This window comes from Anopheles nili, chromosome 2 (genome assembly GCF_943737925.1).
Source record: "Anopheles nili chromosome 2, idAnoNiliSN_F5_01, whole genome shotgun sequence".
Classification (NCBI taxonomy): Eukaryota; Metazoa; Arthropoda; class Insecta; order Diptera; family Culicidae; genus Anopheles; species Anopheles nili.
In genome coordinates, this window is record NC_071291.1 from 38,304,302 (window position 1) to 38,322,383 (window position 18,082).

Here is an 18,082-nt window from a genome sequence, read left to right on the forward strand (position 1 = left end):
CACTGGCAGGGGATCGGAGGGCTCTTTTCGTCCCCCCTCCTTGGGCAGGTCGGCTGATGAGAAATTGGCACCTTGAGTGCAACCGATGACCCCCGAACCGATCGTCGTTGGCGCCATTTCTTGCGATTACGAAATGGCTGCGTTTTCCCGCAGTTTTTCTTCCTTTTTTTCTCCTGCGTGGCCTTTCGCGAGCCGGGTAGCGTTCTGTGCTGGGGGTGGGCTGGTGGGTGAATTTTAAAACGTGAACCAACCTGCTTTACTTGTCTCCCACCCATCTTCACCTCCCCCCCCCCCCCCATCCCATCGATCGACGGCTAATCATTTCCATTGATCGTGCGCCAACCAATCAACCGGAAGAGGTGGCGCGAAAGGGCCTCATCTAGCAGCGCTTGTGCCACCCTAGTCCTCCCATTCTAGCCCGTGACCGGCTCCAACGGGCCAGCTGTCGTGTTTCTTATTTGTTACATTTAATTTTCATATCTCTTGGGTCAGCCCTTCCACGGCGCGGTCGTACTGCCAGACGCCTTTCCCCAACTGGCGATTGCTTTGATTGGTTGGGGATGTTTTTTTTTTTTAGATAAATTGCCCACTATTTATGAAGTTTTCATTATTTTATTATTGCGAATCTCCCTGGGTGGGAAGGTGGGAGGGATGCGAGGAACACATTCACAAACGAACTCGAAGGAAGAGAAGGCAAACGACGGCGACGACGATTGCACTTCGTTCGCTTTGATTGGTTGTGAGTAAATATTTGCTTCCCATGTTGCCTGCTCCAAACGGGTGAGACGGTGGCGGTTGGAAGTGGCTCTGCATGGGGGGGCAGTGTTCTTTCCGTGCTTTTATGTTGTCGCTCCCTTTTGGATTCGTTCGCAACCCTTACCCGGGAAGAGCCCATCCACCGAGGGCTCCTTGCTAAGAAGAATGGCATCGAGTTGCGAGATCATCAGCAACATCGATTCTGTCATCGGCGATCGTCGATCGTCGACTTGCGCGATCGATCCTCGCACACAAAGTTGCCCCCTTTCGGACAGCGAGCTGGTTACCGGAAACGCCCTCCCGGCATGTTCGCTTTCGCGCGGTTTGTTGAAATGACTAACCGGCCCCGGTTTGTCAGCTCGCGTTGTTCACCGCGAATCGCGGAAAAAACAACCCGATTCCTAATTCCCGCCCTTCCGAAAAGGGCGAAAAGGGAGCCATTTTGTAGTCGTCCGCCCTTTATCCGCGGAGGCTATTAAACGCAACACGAGTGATAATCACGATTCGCTTGGGATGCTGGTTTCTTTTTCCGCAAACTGAAACAGCGCGTGCGGATCATTTGCGGAACCGGTGTAATTAAAGTTTCAACCACCACCACCAGGGGGCGTATGGTTTCGTCGATTGTGGGAGGATGGGCGGTGAAATTGGCGTGTTTTCCGGACTCGAACCAATTGGAAAATCGTCCGTATGGGCTTGCGAAATAAATCAACTACAACGAGCGATAAATCAAAACCCTCGCGAGTTCATTCACTCGACCAGAACAGGATGAGGCTGCGTGAAAAATCCTTTGATCGAATCTCGTACCCATCCATCGACAGCGAGGTCCTCGCCCAGCTCGCCCAGTAGGCTTGATTCTCACGATCGAACTCCCTCCGAAAAGCCCACGCTCCCGGTTGACCCAGTTCGCCGCCATACGGAGCACGTTTTATTTCTTTATTGCCGTTCGTTCCAGAGCGCGTCCTGTCCTGTCCAATTCCTCGACTCGAAAACCAGCCAAGCCTCCCTGGGCAGGTGCCACCGAGAAGGTTCGGTGTCCTTACCATATACGTCGCGGAATCGTACGACAATACGCACGTCGCCATCCGCGTCGCCAGCCAACGAACGAGGAACCTCAGCGAACAAGGACAACGAGGAAATAACGCGCCTCCAACTAACGGGTTTGTATTGTTTCGGTCGCCCCGCTCGATGTCCATCTTTGTGAATGACGCGCCATAAAAGGCATCGCAAGGATCGGCATCGCTACCGATGCACGCGACTCGCGGTGACATCATAAATCATGCACCCAGCCGCGTGGAAATAAAAAGCCCTTGCGTCCGGATAGGATACCCACGAGCCACGGAACACTCGCACGTTCGGGTCATCGGCCACATGGTCAAGTACTCGCCCTACAAATTAGGGTGCACGGACCGTTCCCTGATCGCTTCCGGCGTGTCACAGATTGCGGAACAATAATTCAATTACCAAAGGCTTTTTCCGAAAGGGAAGCTTGGGAAAGTGCGTTAATCATCGGATGCGTTCTCGGAAGATATTTTCCCCCCAGGGAAATGCGCACACGTAGACGCACGCTGGCGCAAGCACAGATGTAAAGAGCGTTCCGTGGGCCTTAACGGGTGTCCGGATTCGTCTGCTCGGATTCGGGCACTGGTTTGCTCCCTTCAGCTCGGTACTTCACGAGCTGGTCGAACGGGACCGTTGGACGCTTTCAACGACACCTTCGATTCCGTGCTGCAGCGCACGACATTAATCGAACACCGGGACGAACAAGGTGTGTTTATGCTTGCGGACCACAGGGCCGTGGTTTTTGTTTCGCTTGCCTAGGATCTTGCCTTCGATGGGTAGTGGCGCTGGTAGTCGGGCGTGATTTTTCGTTTCATCGCCAAAAGGGCACCGTGATCGTGGAGGAGGTCCCGTTTCGATGCGCCGAGGTCTCGATTCGTTGGTGTATTTTTTCTTTCTCCTGGAGCGTGGAAAATGCAACCACGAGGTCTGTGGAGTTGCAGCTAGCGATCGCGCCAGCTCGTGCCTGGCCAATAATCGAGCCCGTAAACCACGATCACCGCATTTCACACCGACCGGCAGCAAATTGGGTGTGCTGGATCGTTGAAACAGAAGAAATGGGAAAGCGAAATTTGGCCCTATCGTGAGCTCGTGAAAGAGCGCGCTAGAAGGATCCACGAAGCTGTCGTAGGTCCACAAGGGATCCTCCACTCCGACACGCCTATCGAAGGGCTAAAGGAAACGTCAAACGCTTAAGAAAACCTCGAGTCCAACATCAGCACGACTACGTCATCGTTGATCCGGCGTCCGATTCTTCACCTGCACTCGACACTCTACTAAGACGTCGCCGATTAGCCTAGGCCGATTCGTTCCGGGCCATTTATGACGCTTATCAACGCCGGCGCACGTTGGCCGGGTGGCTTATTCCGTGCGATTTCCCATCGTCATTCATCTGCTCACGAGTCGCGACGCCTGACGGTGCAAACGGTGCAAAACGGGGTTGTACGTACCGTACGCGCTGATAAGCCCATCATCATCTCATCCGCGGCTCTTGTTTGCTCTTGCGCACTTTAAATAATCACCCAACCCATGGGGCCGTAACCTGTGTCCAGGGCGCGCTTAGTCGTGCTCCGGAAACGCGTGACAGTGGTTGAAGAAGCTCCCGAGGTCCAAGGGTGTTCTAGTTGAGCTGAAACCCACGATGGCACCGTCTGCCGTCAGCATGGTGTTCACGGTGGAGAACGTCAAGACGGCTAGTGCACTGGAAAAAGGCCGAAAACCTCCGGAAGGACACAGCTTCGACGAGGCGCTCGAACTGGCCGGTTTCGGTAAGGTTCAGATCGTCCTGTCGATCCTGTCCGGGCTCGGTATGATGGCATCTATCAACGAGGCGATGGGCATGAGCATAATACTTCCAGCGTCACAGTGTGATCTTGACCTGGACGCGGGCCAAAAAGGCATCGTCGGTGGAGCCGTTTTTCTGGGTGAGTATGGCTTATTCTGTGCGTCAACAACCGACCAGTGAGTTTATTCGTTATCGCGGTATGGCTGCAGGTACGATGTTCTCGTCCTACTTCTGGGGTTACCTGGCCGATACCCGAGGGCGTCAGATCATCCTGAAGTGGGCACTGTTTGCGACCTCGTTCTTTGCCGCGATTTCTTGTCTGGCGAGTGGCTTCACTTCACTGTTAGTACTTCGGTTTCTGACGGGTGTTTGTGTTGCTGCTCCTGCCTCGACGGTGTACGCTTATCTGGGAGAGTTCACCACACCAAGCAGACGCAGCCAAATGCTGTCGTTCGCGTCCGTTTGGGGAGGTGTTGGGATCGTCTACGTATCACGTAAGTTACGAACCTTGTTCTACTTAGATCTCAGGTGTTTTGTTCCTCACGAGATCACGTTCTCCTTCCAGTCGTCGGTTGGTGGATATTGTCATATGATTGGGCGATCGCGATCACCGACTCGTTCGAGTTCAAACCATGGCGGTTGCTGTTCATCATCAACACTCTACCAGCCTTCCTGAACGGAATCGCATTCTGCTTCTGTCCCGAGAGTCCAAAGTTCCTGGTGTCACAGGGACGTAATGAGGAAGCTCTCGAAGTGCTCAAGAAGGTGTACCAGATTAACAAAGGCGCGTCTAACGCGGAAGGCTACGAGGTCACAACTCTTCGGCTTGATCCCGAAGATGCACTTGCCCGTGAGCAGAACGGAGGAGATCACTCTGTGGGACTGTTTAAATCGATGTTGCAACAAACGGCACCCATCGTGAAGCTGCCGTATCTAGTGTACTTCATCATCTGTTGTGTTCACAACATTGGGGCGTTTGCGATGTAAGGAAGGCGTCCTGGAAGAAGAAAAACCGGTACTTATGCATCATTACACTTTTCAGATACGGTGGTCTGGGACTGTGGTTCCCCGACATCATGAACCAGGTGTTCTCGCAGGACTCCTCCGACGAAGGGCAGAAAGTGTGCGCGATTCTGCAGCGCAACGAAACAGTTCCAATAATTGCGGAAGTCGAGCTGTGCGACGATGAGGTCAAGTTCGAGACGTTCCTCTACACCATGATCCTGGGTATTTTCGGGTGCGTTTACGCACTGATCACGTCAGCCGTGCTCGGTAAATTCAACCAGAAGGTCATGATGATCTTCAACTGCACCGTGGCCGGGCTTTGCGGAATCGCGCTCCAGTTCATCGCTAATTCGTACGCGGTCGCGCTACTCTTCTGCCTCGAGATCGTGTTCGCCGGTTACTGCGTGCTGCTGGTAAACGCCAACGTTGTCGACATATTCCCCACGAACGTCAGGTAAGCTCTTGGCCGCACAGTTTACAAACGCGTCCTCTGAACGTGCGTTAACGTTGTCCGTTTTTTTTGCTTGTCCTTCCAGAGCGATGGCTGTAGCTCTCACCAACATGATCGGGCGGTTAAGCTGTTTCGTAGCGAGCGCCGTGATAGGGCTGCTGATGCTACAAAACTGTCCAGTCACGTTCTACATGCTCTCCGGGTTGCTGTTTCTATGCGTCGGGTTGACGTTTTTGCTGCCGAAAAAGTGACATCACGCTACCGCAAGGTGACGCGACTGCGACCGGGCTGTGGTTCAAAGTACTTAATCATGTTATCATTGTGTAAATAAAAAAAAACTTCTTCACTTCTCGCCGAAAAATCGTGCGTTGCTGTTGTTTACCGGTTTGCCCAGCTTATATGAGCTCTTCTTTACTCTCCTCTGATTTGGTTAAATTTAGATTACAATAAGTTCCAGATTGCTCGATGCTGCTTTAACATACCCGAGTACTTGTCCAGGAGAAATCCATTCTACTTGGTGACAAAAGCATGTGTTATTAATTTATTATTTCTAGTTGATTAAACATAAAACAGATTTTGAACAACAGATATTATGAATTTATATCATTATGAATTCAAATCATTTTGACGATACAGACATGGACAATCTAAAGTCAAATAAAAAAATTAACAAATCATCAGCAATCGATTGGAGCAATGATCGTTTTCAAATACACACGCGATCATCGATCATTTCGCGCTATAACTCCTTATTGATCGTTCCTGGATGAAGGCAAAAACGTACACGCAGTAAACATTACTTGGATGATTTTGTTTGCTTATTACGCATTAGCTTGATGAAGACATGAAACACTGCTGCACAAGAAAGTTGTTTTTGTTTTTTAGTGGAAGACAATTTTCATCATTTGCGTGTGAATTATTTCCCGTGCCTAACGAGACACAAATTTAAGGAACATAAAAACGCACCAACGGTGATCGAACTGTGGCAATACTGTCTACTATGGTTCAATCATCCCTTGAATCAAATGATCTGGCATATTTTGCAAAGCGTGGTCAATATTCCCGAAACTATCTTGGTTGGCTGTGAACAGCGTCAGAACTAAACGTTGAGGTCAATAAAACTGTGCTTCAGTTAGCTATCACTTTTTTTAAAATTATTGACCGGCATGTGCTTTCGAATTCCAGCACTACACCGCACAATGAAGCTAACGAATAACTATTTCAACTTTAAGTTGATCTAAAGAAATTATACTTACTACGAGTTTTCTCCACCGTAGAATGTTGAGAGAAAAAAGAGATCAATCTGCACGAGTTCACTTCTTAGCTGTTAATAAATACAAATGTATCACGATATTTCTTTATCAGCAAGTAACTCAAAAAAGTTGCACTTAGTCGAACACACTATGCGGGTATTTTCAGATCGATAACGAGCTGTAGAGACGTCCAAAAAAATAATAGGTCCGCCTATAGTACGTCACCGATCGCATTGCATTTGTTTTAATTAAATTTATAATGGCCAATGTTTATAAGCCGAGGGTATATATAAATTATTGCTACACTCACATTATTGCAATATACTCCGTTTAATAAATGGTGTAACAATGAAGGTGTTTCAGTACAGTACAGTACACATCATATCTTAATGCTGAGCACTCCTCTGCGAGTTTCCAATTAGAACTAAGTCATTTTTACAGTTTATTAGTAGCGGAACACCTCCCAACATGTGGTTAAAACGTTTCTTTAGTTAACGTTTTTAGTTTCTTTGTTCATCTTAGTTCAGTGAACAGTTCGCAACAGTTCGCAAGCTTTACCAGCGGTCTTCCAATCCCTCATATGCACATATTTCAAACATGGAGATCAAGGGGGCAAGCATTAGCTTACCTGGCATGATTGGAGAGGAACGGAAACATCCTTATAGTCACAGCTTAGATGAGGCACTAGAACTAACCGGATTTGGAAGGGCTCAGATTGTGCTTCTGTTTCTGTCGGGTGTTTGCTTGATGACTGTTGTTAACGAAGCGATCGGTATAGGCATCATCCTACCAAAGGCCCGGTGCGATCTGAACATTAATCCCTGGGAGGAAGGCATCGTCGGTGGCGCAATATTTCTAGGTGAGTCCGTGAAGCCCGAATGGCACCACATATGCACTAACTAATCATTGAAGGAGTCATGATTTCGTCCTACTTCTGGGGTTACCTGGCCGATACCCGAGGGCGTCAGATCATCCTGAAGTGGGCACTGTTTGCGACCTCGTTCTTTGCCGCGATTTCTTGTCTGGCGAGTGGCTTCACTTCACTGTTAGTACTTCGGTTTCTGACGGGTGTTTGTGTTGCTGCTCCTGCCTCGACGGTGTACGCTTATCTGGGAGAGTTCACCACACCAAGCAGACGCAGCCAAATGCTGTCGTTCGCGTCCGTTTGGGGAGGTGTTGGGATCGTCTACGTATCACGTAAGTTACGAACCTTGTTCTACTTAGATCTCAGGTGTTTTGTTCCTCACGAGATCACGTTCTCCTTCCAGTCGTCGGTTGGTGGATATTGTCATATGATTGGGCGATCGCGATCACCGACTCGTTCGAGTTCAAACCATGGCGGTTGCTGTTCATCATCAACACTCTACCAGCCTTCCTGAACGGAATCGCATTCTGCTTCTGTCCCGAGAGTCCAAAGTTCCTGGTGTCACAGGGACGTAATGAGGAAGCTCTCGAAGTGCTCAAGAAGGTGTACCAGATTAACAAAGGCGCGTCTAACGCGGAAGGCTACGAGGTCACAACTCTTCGGCTTGATCCCGAAGATGCACTTGCCCGTGAGCAGAACGGAGGAGATCACTCTGTGGGACTGTTTAAATCGATGTTGCAACAAACGGCACCCATCGTGAAGCTGCCGTATCTAGTGTACTTCATCATCTGTTGTGTTCACAACATTGGAGCGTTTGCGATGTAAGGAAGGCGTCCTGGAAGAATATAAACCGGTACTTATGCACCATTACTATTTTCAGATACGGTGGTCTGGGACTGTGGTTCCCCGACATCATGAACCAAGTGTTGTCGCATGATCCAGAACGATCGTTCGCTACGGGACAGAACGTATGCAGCTTACTACATCAACACCATCCTCAAGCAACAAGAGTCGATCTATGTAAAGACGAAGCAGAAACATACCTCTACACGATCACACTTGGTTTAATCAGCATGGTGCAAGGATTTTTCACATCCCTAACGCTTTCGGGGATCGAACCGAAGATGATGATAATGGTCAACTTCACGGTGAGCGGTATCTGTGGTGTTGCTCTCGAGTACGTCACCGCTTCTTACATGGTGGCAATACTCTTTTGTGTGGAGATAGTATTTGCTGGTTACTGTACAGTGCTGGTCAACGCAAATGTAATAAGCATTTTCTCAACAAGCGTCAGGTAAGCAAAGGACCCTGCAACGAATGGAAAATGTTTCACAGGGGAAATAAGACATAATTTCGTTTTGTAGAGCAACGGCAGTGGCACTGACTAGCATATTTGGACGTTTGAGCGGCTTTGTAGCGAGCTCCGTTATTGGAGGGTTGATTCTTGCTCATTGCTCAACAACTGTGTTCGTGTTATCTTCATTTGTGTTTGCAAGTGCCGGTATTTCGCTCATCCTGCCTAACAGAATTGTTTAATAAATTTGAAAAGCCCTAAAAGCATGTCCAAAGTCTCGTAAAATACTATTTTTCGTTTTATCTAGATGATTTAGCTTGGTTAACTGTTCTTTTGTATAAGTTTCGTGTTATGATGGGGACTGTTTTATCTGGAACGTTTTTAAACTTCTTTTTGTAGTTAATGTACAATTTTTAAAACACAAGATTCTTTCTTATTGCTTCTTCCTTGTCTTTCCATTTCAGCGTGCATATTTTTCCTTTTCTTCAATTTTTACTGTATGAAATCTTTTAGCAATTTTCGCTTATGCAACGCTTTGTTTCGAATAAATCAGTTTAATGTTGTTTTACGCTGTCTGAAATCCTTATAAATTTGTAAAGTTTGCTAAGGAATAGCCTTAATGAATCGACGATTCGTCAGATTCATTACAACCTGCGCTTCAATTTGTTATCCTTTGTACTGAGTATCGATAAAGATACGTTTTCTCAAGGTAAATACAATAAAGAAAAAATCATATCATGATGTAAATGCACAAGGCATGCAAAATCTGATCCCAAATTTATCTTATTATTATTAATTAATTTCAGTGGTATATTTAGAAAATGGTTTGATAATAAAAATGTTGTAAATATGAAACCTATTTTTGACCCTTTCGACCACTACCAATACTATTTCAACTCAGGATATTCGTACAGCCCCTTTAAGGCTCTCTTAAATTCAAGAAACAAATGAATTGTTCAATATGTTTTGCCTGCAATCTGGAACACTATCATAATTTATCAACGAACCAGTTTCTTTAAGCTCAGATTTACTTAACAGCCTCTTTTCACCGCTTTCCGATTCAAAATCTTGAGTTCTTTATGAATTATATTGTGTAATACATAGTACGTATTACAGCTATGGGTAAAAAGCAAGTAAATAACAGTATGTAGACAGCAAAGATTCGACAGTAGACATACATTTCATATTGCGAACATATCTTTGCACAAAAACACGTTATTTACAAAATAATTAACAGCTGCGTGAAAAACGAAAAACTAGAGTGGAAAAAAATCTTCCAGGTAGGGCAAAACTGTAAATTTTACGTAAAACTAACAGGAGAACATACCTGTTAGGAGGCAGTAATTTTTGAATACCAAACCCCTGGATTTTTAAAATCATATATAACGATGAAACGCTAGAACAAAGCGTTTTAGATCAAATTTGAAAACTATAGCGTTTTCGATTAAATGGTATAAAATCTAGCGTTTTAGATGTAGTGAGCTATATTACAGCACTTTGGATAGATACGACATTTTATAGCAACTTTAGATCAACAGAGCTAAAACAAAGCGTGTCGAACTATTTCAAATGAAACATTTCAACCAGAACACGCTTAAATATATCGTTTTTTATTTGAAGCGTTTTGTTGCGCCACAGTGTTATTGCAATGCCATTGCTCTTAGCAAAAAATATCCAGCTATTTGTTAATATGCTCTCCTGTTATTATTGCGAAGAATTTTCCGTTTTGTTCACACAGTGCACCACTCATGCACTTTTGTTCCCCTTGAACTTTACTTTCGCTTCTAACGATCGTATTCTTTGTGAATAAATGTATTCACAATATCGAGCTGTTTTTCGATATAGTTTAAGCAAAATTTACATTCTTTTAGATTGGAACATAATCAATTTTACCGTTTAGAGCACTACGAAACACAACTCGTTCTACTTTCTCCTGAGATAAAAAATAATTAAGCCATGCGTTCAATTTCATTCAATTCACCATCGACCAAATAGCAATAATGAGGAAACAATTGGTAGATGCAGCATGCGAATAAATGTCTATCCAACTAATTTGTGATTGCGAATCCGATATTTAGCTAAGCGTTTACTATCAATTGTAATACGTATTCCAGGGACTATGTACCTATTCCTAGTCACATCTAATTCAACAAAATGGCATCTTTGTTTAGTTGATTAGTATCGTTAGTTAGGTTGAGTTAGGTGATATCTTTTAAGCATAAATTGAGGCAGAATTATTGCTTTTGTCAGAAATAGAGCTGAAGGATCATATCAAGAGCAGGAACATTAAGAGTGTGCGAGCAAGAGCTGTAATTTAAAACCCAATGTTTTGTGATATAACATTACAACCATTTATAATCTACTGATACAGGAAAACCCTTAGCATTAATTTCCAATAACATTTTCTGTTTCTTCCATTCCTTAGACCGCACCATCGTTTTAGTAAAACATTTCAATTATTGTATCTGTCATACAAGCTCATTTTAGATGTTTTATTCCAAAACGTAGTTGTAAAATCTATTTTAACACCTTGAGTGCCACATCACCCAAAAAGTGGGTGATGTAAATTTTTACAAAACGCCATGTCACCCATTTTTGGGTTACGGCAAAAACGCATCATTTTAAAATGCAATTTTTGAATATTTAGAACAGCTATTATTCTCACTTATCGCATTTGTGACCGAATAAAAATACGAATGAATGCAAAGAAAACCAAAAATTCATCACAAACGTAGAACGTTAAGAATTAGAGCCAGTGCAACCGAGGCTCTGACGTATGAGCAAGAATCGCTTGAATCGTGGCATTTTGTGCACTTTCCTAAAAAAACGCTTGGCACGCAAGGTGTTAATAACAGCCCAGTGCTAGAAACATTCGAATTTTTCATGTAGAATAATTTTTTTCATGTTTTCCTTTGTTTTTGTTTAGTGACAGCGCTTTGACATTAGAGGTGTTTATTTTTTCCCAGTTTGTTATGTCAATAACAATACATTTTTCTGTACGTTTCTTCAAGGCCGTAGCATGCTTGCATAGTGCAGATAGCGCAGGTTTCTGGTTACATCGTACTAAGCGGTCCATAATGAATAACATAACCGATATTCACTACGGTCCCTTGCCCGCCGATTCGCCCTACGTAAAACCATTTCGCTTCCACTACACGCAGAATGGAAAGCAAAAGTCGTGGGATCTGCTGAAGGTGCACGATTCGGTTTCGATTATCATTTTCAACGTGACACGAAAGAAGCTTGTTTTCGTCAAGCAGTTCAGACCCGGTAAGTGGCTCTACGATCGGCAAATAGCACGCCTAAAAGCACTCTCTCGCTTTCTAGCCGTCTACCATGGCATCATCAGCGGTGATGGCGTACAGCCGGGCAGCATTGACATGGCCAAGTATCCGCCCGAAATCGCCGTCACGATGGAGCTGTGCGCGGGTATCATCGACAAGCCGATTTCCGTGGTCGAAATCGCTCGCGAGGAAGTCCTGGAGGAGTGCGGTTACGACATTCCGGCGGAACGCATCGAACAAATCATGCGCTACAGATCCGGCGTCGGGACGTCTGGTGCCGAACAAACGCTGTTCTACGCGGAGGTGACCGACGCGGACAAAGTGTCATCCGCCGGTGGTGGCGTGGATGACGAAATGATCGATGTCGTTGAGTATGATCTGGAGGAAGCGCGAAAGCTCACCGAAAAGGGAACGGTCATTTCCAGCCCGCCATCGTTCCTGTTCGGGTTGCTGTGGTTCCTCACGAACCGGGCGCCAAAGAACTAACAAATCCTGTGATAGCGACTCGTTGAACGCCAGAAGGCGCCATCCTTAGGATGCTTTGTCTTGTGAAGGCAAATAAAACTACACAAAAACACGCAACTGTACACTCACATTCACTCTTATTGCAGAGTAGCGATCGTGTTGGGTAAAACGATACAATTTATTTCGAATACTCTCCTACCGCAGTTACCTCGGATAGCGTCCGAAACGTTCAATTTGACAACAAACAGTAGTGGCAGCACAGTCGGTTGAAATCTTTGAATCCAAACGGTCTGAGCCGCACGTGGCAGCAGTTTGCACGCACATCCTTTCAAGCCTCCAATCGTAACGCTGCCTTCCAGCCCGATTTACGTTCCTTTGCATGGGTATAACGATTTTATCTATAACGGATCTGTTGTTTTGTTCTATCGGCTTGTTTTTTTTAAATCCGCCATCGGATTACAATGTGATAAATTCCAACCAATCACGGGGGATTTAAGTCTAATCGTAAGGGATACGAGTGGATCCTGTGGTTATTACTTTAAAAAGGAACATTGTTGCTACTTCGCACTATCTTGGTGTGCATCCGCGCGGCTTCCAGGTGCACCGGTTGCAGAATGGGGTACGGGGCCGATTCGAACTGCGCGTGTATCAGACACCCCAAACGGAACGATGGTTAAAATAAATAAATGGCCTAATAAAGCGGACAAACATAAATACTGGTGGAAACTGATGCAGATGGAACCGAGTATCATCCACGACCGTTCCGCAGTTTACGCTTGCAGTTTGGTTGGGTTGATTTCTCTGGTTTTCGTGGTATCCTGCTGCTTCGGCCACGGCCAGGTGACGGGCATGGCGCTCTCGTAGTTGTAGTTGTACAGGTGCGACTTGATGTACGTCTCCTTATCCTCGGGCTCCGGGTACGTCGATGCGAGTCCTGGTGGAAATGAACAAATTAAAAAAAACACGCTCAAAAAGGCACCAAGCCACTCGAAGGGCCGACATTCTGCTTACCCTTCTGATATGCGTAGTTCGTTACACCGACGGCGATCTCCATGGAGCACTCCTTAATGGCACTTAGCGGTGGATAAAGCGAGCCCTTCTCCAGATCCGCCACGGACACACGATCCGCAACCGCCTGGGCGGCAATCAGGAACATGTCCTCCGGGATGTGATGCGTTCCGGTAACGATAACACCGAGCGCCACACCTGGGAAGATGTACGCGTTATTGCCTTGACCCGTCACATACGTTTTTCCGCCGTACTGCACCGGTGCGAAGGGAGACCCTGAGGCGAAGATACATCGGCCCTACGAGAGAGAGAGAGAGAGAAAACTCCATAAGTTAGTCCTGCTGTTAACGGATGCATCACAGAAAACGTCTTGATGTACCTGGGTGTTATCATACGCCGCCTGAGCCGTACATTCCGCCTTCGAGGTGGGATTAGACAAAGCAAAAATGATCGGACGCTCGTTGTACTCGCCCATAGCCTGCAGGATCTCGGGCGTGAACGCACCACCAGCGGCCGATGCACCAATCAACACCGAAGGTTTCACCTCTCGCACAACATCCGCGAAGTTCTTCATCACAGCGTGGTCTTTGGCATAGTACGCTTTATGGCCACCCAGTCGGCCCTCGGGACGACCCTTCGCCAGCAAGCCATCGATATCAAACATCCAAATCTTATCCCGGGCCTCCTGCAAACCGGTGCCCTCAACCTGCATCGCTTTCACGACCAAATCAGCGATACCAACCGCGGCTTCTCCGGCGCCCAGGAACAGGAACGTGTTCTCGGAAATCCGCTTGTTGGTGACTCGCTTGGACGCGAGCAGTCCGGCCACCGCTACCGATGCCGTACCCTGAATGTCGTCGTTAAACGTACAGTACGTGTTGCGGTACTTGTCCAGGAAACGGAACGCGTTGTGGTTACCAAAGTCTTCGAACTGGATGAGCGTGTTCTGGCCGTAACGCTTCACAACGGCCTGCATAAACTCGTCGATAAACTCATCGTACTCCTTGCCCTGCACGCGCTGATGCCGCAATCCGATGTACAGCGGATCCTCGAGCAGGTCCTTGTTGTTCGTACCGACATCGATCACGATCGGCAAACACTGGTGAGGTGGAATACCAGCCAGGGCCGTGTAGAGGGCCAGTTTGCCCACCGGAATGCCCATTCCGCAAGCTCCCAAATCACCCAAACCCAGGATACGCTCACCGTCCGTCACGACGATTGCACGCACATCCGATTCCGGCCAGTTGCGCAACACATCGTACACGTGTCCACGATCGTTAATCGTGATGAACAGACCACGTGGTCGCCGGTAGATCAACCCAAACTTCTGACACGCCAGACCCACGGTGGGCGTATACACGATCGGCATCATCTTCTCGACGTCCTCCGAGATCAGGCGGAAGAACAACCGCTCGTTACGGTCCTGCAGGTCCACCAGGTACAGGTACTTGTTCAGATCCTCCTGATAACGCGAGATCGAGATACGGCACAGCTCCAGCTGCTCCTCTTGCGACTTAAACCGGGCCGGTTGCAACCCATGGATGCCAAGGATCTGGCGCTCTTCCAGAGTGAACGCGAGGCCCTTGTTGAGACGCGGATCGCGCAGATGATCGATGCCCTGTACCATCGAGGGCACGATGATGTCACCCGTCACCTCATGGTAGTCTCGAGCCTGGATGACCTGCACAGCAGCAGATGTTGCTGCCTTCGTGAGGGACTTCTTGGGCGAGGCTGTAACGACTAGCGTGCGCAGCGCATCGACGGTCTGTTTGGCGTTCAGTCTGAAAAAGGATGAAACAAATCAAACGCTATTATACCATGCCAAACGGATACTAGCAACTAGCGATAAAAATAAAGCATCTCATTGTGTTGGGGCAATGAAAATTCGATGAGGTGAGTCGTAAAAGGGCAACACCTTGAGGGCCCGGCCTGACCCATCCAACTGGTGGGAGATGAAGCGAAGCCTTGAGGCAGGTTCGACACGGATACACACTCGCCACTTCGAGGGCCAGCTTCGCTAAGGTCGAGGTTTGTTAAACGGATCGACTCGGAGACACCACGTCCATCTGTCCATCCCGCGCGTTCTATTTATACTCACGCGATTCTGGTGTTATGCCGTGCTTAGACGACAACGATACGAACAGTGGCTTATCGAAACCGGGCTCCTGAAAATAGATTCCTTCGCGATTCGTGGTTCCCTTTCAGCATGTCCGGTTCGGTCTCGTTTGCATAATCCAGTGGGTGAGAAAAACTTTGCCCAAAACTCGCCCAAACCGGTCGATGGATAATTGTGCTAATTTCATTTATCAAGCTCTCGCGCACGTTCGCTGTCTGTTGATAAAAGCCACATCGGTGGCTTATCACCAGCCCTGGGAAAATTGTCCAGAGTGTAACCGGGATGAGCCTAGGGCTAATGACCTTTCATTTAACGGACGCAAACGGTATCGATCGTGTCCCCCAGAACGGTTTGTTTACAACGACAAGCCTGCTGAGGCCATTTTCCCTCTCCCGTACGCATGTGCGTCGTGAAAAACTGGTCCAAAGAGAGTGCACGATAGAGAGAAAGAGAGCGCGAGCAGCTGGTTGAGTCGAACCACTGGCTCTTTTACTCGCGCCGCTTTTCTCCACACATTTGTAACTCTTCGCGAACGCGTGTGGCGCGCTGTCAAGGTCATGTGACAGTGCGTAACTGTCCAGGGTGAGATTTCGAGCGGATTGTCCGGATTTCAAGTTGCACGAGATGTCTGAGAACTACATCAGGCCTTAGATTTAGGTCCACCGAGGTCACCGGGAACGAAGCAATTTGCAGGCGGGCAATTTTCCCATTGCTCATCATATCGCGACCTCGGCACATCTCAAATCAGCACTCGCTTCTAAACCACCTGCGGGTGGTTTTCTCCTCCCACTAGAACCCATCAAACAAACGCTCACATGACGAACACGAACGGACGGTCGTCATCCCATGTCCACCCCTTGGAGTGGGTGGGAGGAGGGTTTTCGTTGACGGGAAATTATCAGAATGACACTCCGTGGGTAACTGCTTCGTTTTGGTCTTGCTCGTTTCGTTATCGCTTTTATGGTGAGCCTTTTTTGCATCACATTTCCCGCTCGTGCCGCTCAAAAGGTGTATCACGTTGCAGTTTCAATTTATTCAATTGTGTACAAACATTCGCCACCACTCGCTCCCTTCCGATGGGGTGGGGGGGGGACGATATATTGCGATAAAAATAAATTCCACTCCACCCGACTCCGCGAGCGCGATTTTCCTCGTCCCATCGGCCTTTTGTCGTTCGCACTGCATTTCCTGCACTTTCTGCACACGGCTTGTGTCACTTGGGTGGGTGGGTGGGGTGGGAAACACTTCAACCTATTACGTCATCCTATTTTTCTCGCCTTCCCAAGCTCGCACACAACGCATCGTACGTTCGCGGACACAGCCTAATCCTACGGTGGCCCTGCCGGATGCTCTTCTCACGATTCGCAATTTTCGCAGAGGGTTTCCGTTCGTGGGAGCCGCAGACGAGGCAGAAGAGAATGGCAAAGGAAAGCGTTGAGGTGTGCTCCAAAGGCCTGCTACGTCGCCCATTCGAATGCCACGATTACAACACCACTCTTCAACACGGAAGGGTACACACGCGTGCTCTACTTACATAACGCTGCGGGCCTGCATTTTCGTCCTTTTCTGTACGGCGGCGCGCTTGAACCAGCAAAGCGAGGATGAGAGTGGCGCTTGTGAAGTGAAACTGCCTTTCTAAAGCGACCGACACGGGGACAAGCTTGGCACGCGGACGGTGGGGTGCTGCGTCTCCGGACGACGACGATCCTGCTGCGCGTTATCCTGCGGCGACAAACCTCCAAGCAGCTAGCGACCAACACCTAGGACACACCAGAACGGCTTGGGGACAGGCAGAACTCGACAGCTCGTTCCGAAAACGCGGTTGCTTCTTTTGGCGGCTCTCGCGCTTGCTCACCACTGTAGCATGGCCTGCTCGATCTTGGCAAGCCACGCAAAACTCGAGAGCAAACTCGCGAATATCGAGCGATGCCCGCCGAGAGCCGCGGGTTTCTACAGTGCGTAGCATAGTGTGCATCCTGTGCAGGGACATGTCTGTTAATTTACTTTTAGAAAGAAGATTCCTAGCTTGCTGTTCTAACAACACGCAAAATATATTGCGAAATATTAGAATAGAAAAAAATGGGCGAGCCTTTTGAACTAAAAGTTCGAGAATAAAAATTTCCCCACTGCTCTCGATTTAAATGTTTAAATTTTATTTTATGTCGAACAAGCATGAATGACATGTCGAAATGACATATGTTCCTTCTTTCGATTGCACACGAACATGATTACTATTATTTTTTAAATATTGTGTTACATACTGTACTACAAATGTGCGAGCGTGGTTCCATTTTCTTATTCGCGTTATCGTTGTTTGCTTTTCCCCTCCGGACATAAATGGGATATCTTTTATGTCTCTCACACGTGTATGCTCTGAGAGAGCGATCAGGTTTGCGTGGACATGTTCTCTCGGAGCGATGTATGCCGGCATCCAAGCATTAGGTTCATTTTGAACTATAAGATATGCTACGATGTTCCTGTTCATATTCAGTTGCTATAACGTTTTATCCAAATTTTTCCACAAAGATTTTTCACAAAGATGGGTCTGAATTATGATCCTTAAAACTTGAAAGTTCAGCAATTCATGCTAAATAATCAAAGTGACAGAAATTACAGCTGCGAGACGCATTTAAAATATTAAATTATTTCTTCATTTAAAAATTACTAGCCAAACAATTCATAATACATAACAATAATAATTCATACGAACGAACGAAAAATAATGCAATGAACTAAAATTGTA

The 18,082-nt window shown here is 47.2% G+C and overlaps 4 protein-coding genes across 4 annotated transcripts; 3 read left to right on the plus strand and 1 right to left on the minus strand.

Annotated features, from left to right (window-relative positions):
• The first annotated feature begins 3,610 nt into the window (after positions 1-3,610).
• LOC128731901 (synaptic vesicle glycoprotein 2B-like) lies at positions 3,611-5,305 on the plus strand. Its single transcript, XM_053825056.1, has 5 exons — positions 3,611-3,737; positions 3,808-4,092; positions 4,164-4,581; positions 4,641-5,057; positions 5,140-5,305. Exons 1-5 carry the CDS (start codon positions 3,623-3,625, stop codon positions 5,303-5,305), a joined length of 1,401 nt encoding a protein of 466 aa, XP_053681031.1. The 5' UTR covers positions 3,611-3,622.
• Positions 5,306-6,904: 1,599 nt separating this feature from the next.
• Positions 6,905-8,708, plus strand: LOC128722655 (synaptic vesicle glycoprotein 2B-like). Its single transcript, XM_053816334.1, has 5 exons — positions 6,905-7,166; positions 7,220-7,504; positions 7,576-7,993; positions 8,053-8,466; positions 8,537-8,708. The coding sequence occupies exons 1-5, from the start codon at positions 6,905-6,907 to the stop codon at positions 8,706-8,708; spliced, it is 1,551 nt and encodes a 516-aa protein (XP_053672309.1).
• Positions 8,709-11,537: 2,829 nt separating this feature from the next.
• LOC128731922 (uridine diphosphate glucose pyrophosphatase NUDT14-like) lies at positions 11,538-12,401 on the plus strand. Its single transcript, XM_053825080.1, has 2 exons — positions 11,538-11,736; positions 11,794-12,401. The coding sequence occupies exons 1-2, from the start codon at positions 11,544-11,546 to the stop codon at positions 12,234-12,236; spliced, it is 636 nt and encodes a 211-aa protein (XP_053681055.1). The 5' UTR covers positions 11,538-11,543; the 3' UTR covers positions 12,237-12,401.
• LOC128731921 (NADP-dependent malic enzyme) lies at positions 12,336-17,180 on the minus strand. The gene is made up of 4 exons (XM_053825079.1): positions 16,874-17,180; positions 13,603-15,004; positions 13,227-13,521; positions 12,336-13,149 (listed from the first exon to the last, which is right to left on the minus strand). The coding sequence occupies exons 1-4, from the start codon at positions 16,891-16,893 to the stop codon at positions 12,986-12,988; spliced, it is 1,881 nt and encodes a 626-aa protein (XP_053681054.1). The 5' UTR covers positions 16,894-17,180; the 3' UTR covers positions 12,336-12,985.
• Positions 17,181-18,082: the final 902 nt, after the last annotated feature.

Bases quoted from the DNA above. Each gene is read 5' to 3' on its own strand.
- LOC128731901 (XM_053825056.1), top strand. From the start codon at position 3,623: ATGATGGCATCTATCAACGAGGCGATGGGCATGAGCATAATACTTCCA. The intron at 3,738-3,807 runs GTGAGTATGGCT...GTATGGCTGCAG, and splicing joins CGGTGGAGCCGTTTTTCTGG to GTACGATGTTCTCGTCCTAC. The intron at 5,058-5,139 runs GTAAGCTCTTGG...TTGTCCTTCCAG, and splicing joins ATATTCCCCACGAACGTCAG to AGCGATGGCTGTAGCTCTCA.
- LOC128722655 (XM_053816334.1), top strand. From the start codon at position 6,905: ATGGAGATCAAGGGGGCAAGCATTAGCTTACCTGGCATGATTGGAGAG. The intron at 7,167-7,219 runs GTGAGTCCGTGA...TAATCATTGAAG, and splicing joins CGGTGGCGCAATATTTCTAG to GAGTCATGATTTCGTCCTAC. The intron at 7,994-8,052 runs GTAAGGAAGGCG...TACTATTTTCAG, and splicing joins AACATTGGAGCGTTTGCGAT to ATACGGTGGTCTGGGACTGT.
- LOC128731922 (XM_053825080.1), top strand. From the start codon at position 11,544: ATGAATAACATAACCGATATTCACTACGGTCCCTTGCCCGCCGATTCG. The intron at 11,737-11,793 runs GTAAGTGGCTCT...CTCGCTTTCTAG, and splicing joins CGTCAAGCAGTTCAGACCCG to CCGTCTACCATGGCATCATC.
- LOC128731921 (XM_053825079.1), bottom strand. From the start codon at position 16,893: ATGCAGGCCCGCAGCGTTAT. The intron at 13,522-13,602 runs GTACATCAAGAC...TCTCTCTCGTAG, and splicing joins CGGCGTATGATAACACCCAG to GGCCGATGTATCTTCGCCTC. The intron at 13,150-13,226 runs GTAAGCAGAATG...CATTTCCACCAG, and splicing joins GAACTACGCATATCAGAAGG to GACTCGCATCGACGTACCCG.